Genomic DNA, 10,418 nt, shown 5'->3' on the forward strand with positions numbered 1-10,418 from the left:
AGTATAAGATGCTGAAAGCCAAAATTTAATGTCACCAGATGAGGATTCAGGGTCTCAGGAGGTTAGCTTGTAAAGGCATAATTTGAAAGTGATGTCCTACTCAGAAGGACATTTTAGAAAATGTAAAAGCCAATAATAATAATAATACTAACAATACTACCACTAATAATAATAACAACAACAACAACAACAACAGTAATACATTTTATTAATTGGCTCTTTCAAAACACTCAAGGGTGCTTTAAAAGCAAATAAAAAAACAAATAACGAATTTCTAAATGTATATAATGTTACATGTTACACTAGTCTTATTAGCTACACTTATTTTGTAATGTGCAAATCCTTCATGAGGGCTGTACAGGTGTGGCAGAATTTGCATTTTGGTTGATATTTGACCTGTATTTTGTCAAACACACCTGTTGTACTAACATGTAATTTGCTTAGATCCAGGGAAAAACCATTGTTTGAACAGGAATACGGTGCATTTTATTATCCGCTGTATTATGCAGTCAAATAGCCATGTAAATTCAAATGCCTGTACAAACACAAAGATTTGATGGCATGCACACAATATGCAGACTTTTAACAGAAAGGTATTTGTTAACATGTCCGTATGAGCCAGGAAGTTGGATAAATTCTCTTTGTTTTGTCCTTTGATGACATATTGCAGTCAGATTAATAACAGAGCTGCATGAGTAATAGATCCAAGTTAAAGCAATCATAGCTTGAAAACAGTCACAAGAAAAATCTACTCATGACAAAAGGTTTATGAGTAAGACTCTGACCTTTACCAACGTGACTCCTCTCTGTGTAATTCTTCCTCTCAGCCTTCCAAAAACGTGTAAAGCAGCCATTATTAATGTACTCTTATGCTTCTTTAATATTATAACATTACACAAAGTGAATTGCAAACAGCTAAGCATAGACTGAAGTTGGGCAACGTTTTGATTAATCATTGGGTACACAAAGAAAGAAAAGTAGTACAACATTTAACTATATTCCTATATAACAACTGTTTGTAATGTCTTTGTGTTGAACTGGAGCAATAACACATAAGTGTTCGGGTCTTACAGCTTTTAAAAGATCAGCCGGTCAAACTGCAAATTTGAAGAGAGGCATTTTGGACATAACATAGCAAAACAATGGGCTGCTTGGCCTATAACTAAAGCTCCAATCATCTTCTCCTCTTCCCGTTGTTTTTGGCCTATCAATCTAATCAAAATATTGATCTGATAGTGTAAAATTGCATGTTTTAATGCATTTGAACTGCAGTGAAAAATAAACAAAAATACAAAACTTTAGTGAATTACTTTTAGCCTTGTAGCCTTATTACATGTTCTAGTATATACATATATAGTCTAAATCATCAAAAATACTGAGATATATTTCCCAAAATTCTCGTGAAATTATAGATGATACTGACTGTCTTTAAAAAAATCTGTGTTATTTAAGCAGTGGCGATATGAACAAAATAGCCTTCATCCCCGGATAAAGATGATGATGGTGATGCCCGGTCTGCTTGCGTCACTACCATGCGACGCGAACATCGAGGTGAAAGTGCAAGCTGCCATTTTTTGAAAGAAGTCTTTTTGATGAGTTAGGCGACCAAAGCCAAAGTGTGAGTTTCGCCGTTAGCGCTTCGTCGTTGGGTTTTTTATGCTGGTGGGTTGACACGTATTAATCGGGCTTGTTACAGAAGTTCTGTGTATCCAGAGTCTGTTTGGAGAGCAGGCTAGCACAGGGCTGCACTGCTCTGCAGATGGCTGCTTAGCTCGGTTGGCTAACGTTAGCTGGTGCTGTAAACAAACACTGGACTGAGTGAAGAAGCAGCTGCTGATAAAGGAGCTCATCTTCATCGCAGGCTTGCTTTAGCGGATTTGGTCGATAATTCAGGAAGCTGTGAGCTAAGGTAACGTTTGGGAGGAGCGGGAAACAGTTTGATGCTACTTGTCAGTAAGTTAGCAGCACAACTTCAGTTTTGATGACAGTGCGAGTCTCTCCAAAATAGCTCGGGGCTCAGTCGCGTTAACGCTGGTCGGAGTCGGTCCGGTCACAAGGGAAGCGCCCACTTACTCACCGGCATGTCGTCCTTCTCTGAGTCCGCCCTGGAGAAGAAGCTGTCGGAGCTGAGCAGCTCGCAGCAGAGCGTCCAGACTCTGTCTCTGTGGATCATCCACCACCGCAAACACTCGGCCCTCATCGTCAAAGTGTGGCACAGAGAGCTGAAAAAAGGTGAGACCTGACTGCCCTCCTGAAAAAACCCCCACACATTTGTGTGTATGTTGCAGCCAAAGAGAGAGCCGGTAACTAACAAGTAAAGGACACTGTACACAGACTGTAAACTCATTTTACGCTGTGAGCCACGTACAGCACACTGCAAAGCCCCTTTCTGTCAGTGCAAAGAAGTTTAACTGTGCATTTAATCCATGACATTATTTTAGTTTCAGGAAATAAATGTGTAGGATGACTTCTGGTATCTTACAGCCCAGTCTGTCCTGTACTGTTTTGTTTTTGTTTTTTGTTTTTGTTTTTGTTAATAGGAAATAGCCTTTCTTAAAACTGTGGACCTATTGTAAAAAACAAACAAACCCAAAAACATAAACTGTTATACTGCATTGTACGGGGGAAAAACTATTTTTCTCTCAGTTAATTGTTTATCTGTTGCTTAATTACTTTGGTGCAGTATGAACAGTCAAGGGGGAGGTCTTTCTCAGTAGGAAAAGCTGTAATCCAAAATTTATGCACCTTTCTACATTTTCCAAAGCTGTTTAGTGGGCTGAATTGGAATCTGTGCTAGGCTGATTCTGGTCCTTGGGCTTTATGTTTGACACCCCTGCCCTAAGACCTTATAGATGGTCAGCTTACATGGGTGTGAAAGAATAGAAATACTAGTAAATCCAGTTTTATTGCGACTAACAGTGTATTTTTCCTCATTCTTATGCAGTAAGTAAAGGAGATGGGCATGATGAAGGGAAAATATGCCAATTAAAACTCAAACTGCAACTCAAACTCAAAATAATTTGAATGTGAGAAACTGATAATCACTCTGTGAATTTTCCTTGTTAATTTTGTTAAAGCTAACGTTTAAAATGAGATATTTTTCATGTACGTTGCAGCTAAAAGCAGCAGGAAGCTGACATTCCTGTATCTGGCTAATGATGTCATCCAGAACAGCAAGAAGAAAGGCCCCGAGTTCACCAAAGACTTTGAGTCTGTGCTCGTCGATGCCTGCTCCCATGTTGCCAGGTATATGTTAACGGTGACCACCGTGTTCTCTAAGTCTGCTCCAAATTAGACTCTCCTGAATGTAGTAAATGTGTGTGAGTCTGTGTGGGGAAGTAGATGCATGGGAAGTCATTTGTTTGAATTTTGTTTTGTGTTTTTGCTTATCTATTAAGCACAGCAGATCCTATCTGGACGTCTGCAGCCCCCGTTATCTTTTGTTTTTTAGAAAATATGTCATAAAAACTCTGGATGTGCTTTGATCTTTTTATAGCCTTCCTGTGCGTCTTTAAATTTAAAATTTTTATGTAACTCGTTACTCCCTTATTGTCTGCTGAAATCTGTTGCTCCTCTCGTCGCCCTGCAGTGATGCAGACGAGAACTGTAAAAAGCACATGGAAAGACTGCTGAACATCTGGAAGGAGAGGAACCTCTACAGAAGCGACTTCATCCAGCAGCTCAAACTCGCCATAGAAGACTCAAACAGCCCCAGGCCTTCAGGTTAGATGACTATTACATAACATGTTGTCACAGGTGTATGTAAATGTATACGATGCGTTTGACATCACAGCATTTCACTTTAAAACCGTGGCCGGGATCACCAATACTGAAAGAAGTCACATTTTGTGGACGTTTGTTAGAGAGCTGTCATGATTTATGAGGTGACTGTATCAGTGGGCTGCGTCTGAGTAAATACACTGATTACGACTGAATAATTCTCCAAACAGGAAGCCTTTCTTTTCACTCTTTCACTGTTAACAACATGTGTGTCGACACACCTGCATTTGCAGGTAAATGGCAGGTTTTTACTGAGTTTGTATCACAGAACAACAGAAAGAGCAGCGTTCAAGTACCCAAAATGTTATCTAACAGTAAATACATTTTCGGGTTTATCCTGTCGACATCAGTATGCCATCATAGGTGTTAAAGGAAACACATTAGTGACCTCATGATGTGTTTTTTCTGTTCTGTTATCTCCAAACATCACTCTGCAGAAGAAAAAAAGCCAGTGAAAAGAAGCTATCAAAAGATCCAGGAAGATGAGGACGATGATGACAACGACTATAGAAGCCACACTTCTCCTCGCAACGCAGATTCCACGGCAACTCAGCTGGTGAAGATGCCAACGTTTAATCCAGATAATGTTAAAATGGTGGTATTTTTGACTGGCCTCCTTACTGATCTCTTATTACTGTTTCCCCCACTTCCTTTTTTTCCCTTGTCTCCTGTCTTTAAACACACTCTGGCACACGTGCAGACAGAGGAGCTGGTAAAAGCCCTGCAGGACTTAGAGAACGCTGCATCAGGTGATGCAGCTGTTCGTCAGAAGATTGCCTCGCTGCCGCAGGAAGTCCAGGATGTTTCCCTGCTGGAGAAGATCACAGGTAAGGCTTGGACAGCTCAGCTCGGTTTTGGACAAAATTGTTGGTAACCTTCTGTCAAAGAAAGAACAACCTACAGTGGTCACTAAAATAATAACTTGAAACTGAGATAAGTAATAACACTAAAACAAAAAACTTCAAGAAAATCAGACATTGCTTTTAAATTGTCGTTCAGCAGAATCCTTTTTTTAAACAACTAATGAAATTGGCCTTGCTATAAATGATGGTACCCCTAGAAAAGACTGATTCCACTAGTGCCTATTGAGCTCAATTCGACTCGGCTTTTATGGTTTTTGATAGTAGGACCTGGTACCAAGCGAGCTGAATCGATCCAAAAATGTCATGCTAACAGACGGCATGCTGCCAATTGGCAAGTCAGTGGTGTCATGAGAGTGAGTCATGAGAGTGACTCCTTCACAAAATTCAAAACAGACTTTCTTTAAACCCTGCAGTTTCAGCCAAATTGCTGTAATGATCCCATCCACATTAGATGGTAGTTGATTATAATGAAAAATGAGACAAAACGAGTAGAGTTGATCCGAGTAGGTACCGGTACTAGTGGAAAAGAGCCAAGGTAAACTAGATTGTGCCCTGTAATTAGCATCACAGGTGTCTTCTATGGTGTGTACCACACTGACCACAGAAAGCTAAGGAGAGAGCAGCCTCAGGAGATCTTTTTGTAGAGCTTGAGCTTAGATTGTTTTATCTCTGCTTTCAGTGTGATAGAATTGTTCCTTCCAAAAAGACTCGCACTCAATCAATAAATGTTAGGACAGAACATATATACAGCAATCAAGTACTGCATGCAGAGGAGCGTGTTTATCTGGAGTAACCTCAGTTTAAATTAAGGCTCTGAGATTAACAACACACTTTGGCTCAACTCTAGACAAAGAAGCCGCAGACAAGCTCTCAAAAACTGTGGATGAAGCCTGCTTGCTGCTGGCAGAATATAACGGGCGTCTGGCCGCAGAGCTGGAGGACCGGCGGCAGTTAGCACGTATGCTCACTGAATACATCAGCAGCCAGAAGGAGGCACTCATGGAGAGAGAGAAGAAACTGGAGGTAAGGCACTTGACAGACGCAACAGTCATTAGAAAAGGATGTTTGAATGCTTGTGTTTGTCTCATTAATAAAGGGAGCTGTAATACCTGTAATACACTTTGTAGAGTTAAGTACAGATGTCTGAACTCATTATAGCAGTTACCATACAGCATGCCATATTATTTCACAGATAACTGCAGGAAAAATACCTAAAGGTAACAACACCCCCATCTTTTTGAGGTCATGTTCAGTGACTCAGATTAGCTGAGGAGATAAAAACAGCTGCAAACATGTTTATTTCTGCTGTTTAGAAGTTTAGAAGCAGTTTACAGCTAATGCTTCAGCCCTGAAAGCACTCATTGGCTAAAAACATGCCCACATAGCTGGGAGCATGTCTGACATGGCAAGAAATAAAAGAGGTCAGAAGGTCAGCACAGATCTGGTTATCACAGTTGGCAGACGTTTATTCTTGGATGTTTAAATACAATTTTGACGTTTATTACTGACATTTTGGTGCATCTAGCTTTAGAGGTCATCTCCCTTCTTTACTGCCTTGCTCTTCTGTTTCCTGCCTCACATGTTTTCATATTAAAAAAAGATGTAATTTGCTCATACCTGTGCGTATCGTCATTTTTTCGGTAGGAGTATAAGCAGAAACTGGCGAGAGTGACTCAGGTGAGGAAGGAGCTCAAGTCCCACATCCAGAGTCTCCCTGACCTTTCACTGCTGCCCAACGTAACTGGGGGTCTGGCCCCGCTCCCCTCAGCAGGCGACCTCTTCTCCACCGATTGAGAACCCTTTGCCTCGACGAAGTCTCCCGTATGCTCCTCCCCAGACAATCTCAGCTCCACGTTGGATTTACAGAAATACTCCCAACTGTGTCTCCAGCCAGAGGACACGTGTGGTCAATCCTCTTAACAGTCGCCACCCTACCTGCTAACTCAAACCTGCAGGACGAGGACGAGGAAGGCTTTTGGTAAAATGAGAATGCTCTGCAGAGGAGAATAAAGACTCTGTCAGCCTGTTTATTTTGTTAGTTTTTTTCCCCCGTACCCTCTCGATCGTCAAGGATTCCACTTCACCAGCTTGGAACAAGTTTCCTGTTGCTTTTATTTTGTTTTAAATGCTGGAAGTTTCAGTGATTTAGGAAGAGGAGCTTAGACGTAAACCTGGTTATCAGGACATGTCAGTCGAAGCATCTGGCTGTAAGTTATAGTTCGGATTCAGTGAGCAAAGGCTGTCTGTCCGCTCTCTTAATTCCTAAAGGCTGTGGCTACACTGTGAAGAGGATGTACCATTCATTAGGTTTACTTTTTGACTTTTATTTGCTTGGTTTTTATCGACAAATTAGAGAGATTGTTGATTTACGGTGTGTAAGTGTGTGTTTGTATAGTTAGAAAAAATATCAGGCCACTTCAGTATGTGTTGCTTTTTTGGTTGTTTCACCGGACGCCACACACAGCGCTTTCATTAAAGTAACACTTGGTAGAGTCTGAAAAATGGGATTTGTGGGATACAATCATTCAGGCAGCAATTTTAAAGACAAGGGACTTTTTATTTTCCTGTATGTAAGGATTTTCCTTATTTTGATACAAAGGTGCACAAGGTTCAAAAGAACTGTTGTCATGCTTTCATTTGAAATATGATGAAGCTCATTATGTTCGTTAGTGGAAAAGAGGCACAGTTTGAGTTTTGCTAATGAAATCCTGCACGTTTGAAAAAAGATCATCTAAATGCTAAAACTAAAAATACTATTGCTGTATCTTTTGAAAAGGTAATTGATAAGAAGGCAAAAATAAAAATAAATGAAGACATCAGGAGGATTGAGCCGTTATTAAAAGAAGTGTCAAGATAAACGAGTCAGAAAACGACATTTGCTGATATACTGATCACAACATGTTTGGAAAAGTTAAATAAAAGGGTAGCGTAGTTGCATTAATTAGATTATATGTTATTGCGAAATGAACTGACCATTCTCTACTTTAGCAACATTAATAGACACATTGGACTGATCAAAAATAATTATTAAATATTCCACAGTTCTAACTGCCTGTATCGATTTAAGTATTCAACAGGTTCACGCCTGCATCCCCTTCATATTTGTTTTTGTTTTCTCTTTTCATGGGTGATCCATCCTGTAACAAATGTGTTTATTTAGATATTGAGGTCAGGAAAAGTTGTAATTACCAAAGTCATTATTTTGGTACGAGCCTTTTAGGAGCAGTTCTGCGAGAAGGCCATTTTGTCATTTTGCTTAACTGATATTTAATTTTCAGTTGTCTGATACACACAAAAAAAAAAACATTTATTGAAAAAGTTTATGATAAAAAGATCAGAGACGTTTAACAAACTGCTCATTTCATTAGCGTCTTCAGAAACACGTAGCGACTCCTGCTGCTACAGCTGAGGTGATTTTTTTCCTTATATAAAAGAAAGATTGTAGAAGCTGTAGCTTATCTGCTGATTCCAAACGCTCAGCTGAGACATGCTGTTCATGGAAAACCGTTGCAGTAAAATGATTGGCCTCTCCCGGAAGCCTGAAACCACGAAATCTTTCAAAGAGCAGGTGAAAATTAGCAGTTTTCTGCAGCGTTTGTTCAACCAAAGGTGTGGATGCATTCGTCAGAGTCATTACTGGGGTCATAAAACAGATGTTTGGGCTTTAACATGATCCCTAATATCAAAGTAAACCTTTGGACTTTGGATGTCGAACATTAAAGCGGAGCCATTATTTCATTAATTCATGTTCATCTGATAAAAACCAAAACCAGGAAAGATTTCAGTAAAATTTTAACCCAGATATGCTTGACTGTAGATAACACTTAGATATTTTCTTACTGACTTGCTGTGTGGTATGTGTTTCTCTATAGAATCAGTCTGTACTACCAGGACTCTGCCACTAGGGGTAATGTTTTTTCTGTAATGAAAGTGATTCAGTGGATGCCAATAAACTGGAACCATTTGAACAAATTCTGTGTGTATTTTACATAATTTCAGTATAATGCGAATATACTTACTTAAATTAAAAATGGGTTTTAATTATAATACATAATAACACAAAAATAATAATAATAATGATAATAAAGTCATATGTGCAAATCAGAGTTTTCCAGCCTTTCATTTAATGCAGTGAGGAAACTCGGGCCTTTTCACAATTTAGAGACCATGAATTACATTTCTGTCATAATTTTAAGTTATTTAAGTAGTGGACCTTATCCTTCTAGGATCTTTTCATTGGGTTTGGTGTATCCTCTATCTAAGAAATTCCCTACTTTAAATATTATATTACAGATATGATGGTGGATGTCAGTAAAAAATCACAGGAAGATGAAAGGGGAACAGACCCTTTCTCATGCTCCTTAGAAGCTGTAAGGGTGGAGGAAGAGTCCTGACTTCAGAAAACTGCATGTGACTCGAAGTAGAGTTCAACAAATACTCAATTTAAGGGGCAAATAAAATTTTTTATTTATTTATTTATTTCCATTAATCATGAATACTACATGAATACATATATAGATATAGCTGCGTTATAAAAACTTGACTTTTATGCACCGGTTTACAAACTGTTTACGTTTGTAAATCAGTGCATAAAAGTTTCAAGTGTTTACACCAGTTGAATCTGAAGTGTCAATTCTGACTTTCTGTGTATTGCTGCATGGTTGGAGAGACTGAAGTCTAACAAGAACAAGGAAGCTCTGAAAATGATACATAGATATTTCAAGATTTACAAGAGGAATGAAAAACTTGAAAACATTATATTTTCATGAATATTTCTATGTCTACACAATGTTTATGCTCAAAAAGAAGTAAGATGAAGTTTCACATTTTCTGTTCCTACCCTCTTATTTCAAATTCCATTGTTTACAAATCAATATTCCAAATTCGACATTAAACGATCCATACATTTTTAACTGTATACAAGTCTAAACTCATATACAATACACACATGAAACAATTTAAGCTCATAAACCAAAACAACAACAAACTACATTTTTACCTAAGCTAAACACCCTATGATGTTTGTAATTTGCTTCATATGGAATTATGCCTATGTGACAAACACCTTACTGGATACTTTACGTTTGGGTTACGCTTTGCTTAATCAATAAAAATCAGGACAAAGCTTTATTATAACACAATAGGACATCTCAGTCACTAAGAGGAACATTTCCTATATTCATAAAATTTATTGTTTTTAAACAATTGTGTACATTTTTGTATAGATGTACCTTTCTTAACTTCATCTGTACAGGTGTTCCACACACTAATGCCTGTGGCTGTAATGTATGATATCTATGAGAACACATCACACAGGTATGCAGCTCCAGCTTTTGTTCTTCAAGTGTCTATGCTGACTGATGAATAATTTTTGTGAGTAAGTTAACTGAGAATAAAAATACATTTGTTTTTCCTTAAATAATTTTAGTTGAAAGCTGCTTGTAAGATGCAACACAAAATAATAACCAGTAAATCCTGATTACACAGACATCTTTCACATATCAGCGATCACAATTCATTACACTGTAATTATGAAAAGACTCATTGCTGAAGTATACTTTTAATGTGGCTGAAGCAGACCTGAAAAACCTGCAGTGGCAGCGTCACAAAGCCAAGGCAGCCAAGCAGCCATGCACTGAGAAATTCAAAGATATCACCAGCAGAGACGAGTAAGTTGTTTTTTTGTTTTGTTTTTTTACAGTATCAGTCAAAGGTTTGGACACACTCAGTCAAAATGGAGTACTTCTTGGATGCCGGTTTAGCTCGGCTGGATGA

General features: G+C 38.6%; 1 protein-coding gene across 2 annotated transcripts; it reads left to right on the top strand.

Annotated features, from left to right (window-relative positions):
* Nucleotides 1–1,521: 1,521 nt before the first annotated feature.
* rprd1b (regulation of nuclear pre-mRNA domain containing 1B) lies at nucleotides 1,522–8,615 on the top strand. 2 transcript variants are annotated; one of them, XM_004554069.3, is made up of 8 exons: nucleotides 1,522–1,909; nucleotides 2,009–2,232; nucleotides 3,117–3,246; nucleotides 3,590–3,723; nucleotides 4,218–4,336; nucleotides 4,481–4,607; nucleotides 5,491–5,666; nucleotides 6,288–8,615. In XM_004554069.3, the coding sequence occupies exons 2-8, from the start codon at nucleotides 2,082–2,084 to the stop codon at nucleotides 6,435–6,437; spliced, it is 987 nt and encodes a 328-aa protein (XP_004554126.1). In that variant the 5' UTR covers nucleotides 1,522–1,909; nucleotides 2,009–2,081; the 3' UTR covers nucleotides 6,438–8,615. The 2 variants fall into 2 exon arrangements, with proteins under 2 accessions (XP_004554126.1, XP_004554125.1); XM_004554068.3 differs by having other exon boundaries at nucleotides 1,522–2,232.
* Nucleotides 8,616–10,418: the final 1,803 nt, after the last annotated feature.

The sequence above is a fragment of the Maylandia zebra genome, linkage group LG20 (genome assembly GCF_041146795.1).
Source record: "Maylandia zebra isolate NMK-2024a linkage group LG20, Mzebra_GT3a, whole genome shotgun sequence".
NCBI classification, from domain to species: Eukaryota; Metazoa; Chordata; class Actinopteri; order Cichliformes; family Cichlidae; genus Maylandia; species Maylandia zebra.

Coding starts and splice junctions, on each gene's coding strand:
- rprd1b (XM_004554068.3), top strand. CDS start 2,082: ATGTCGTCCTTCTCTGAGTCCGCCCTGGAGAAGAAGCTGTCGGAGCTG. Junction 3,247..3,589: donor GCCTGCTCCCATGTTGCCAG/GTATATGTTAAC, acceptor GTCGCCCTGCAG/TGATGCAGACGAGAACTGTA. Junction 4,608..5,490: donor CCTGCTGGAGAAGATCACAG/GTAAGGCTTGGA, acceptor GCTCAACTCTAG/ACAAAGAAGCCGCAGACAAG.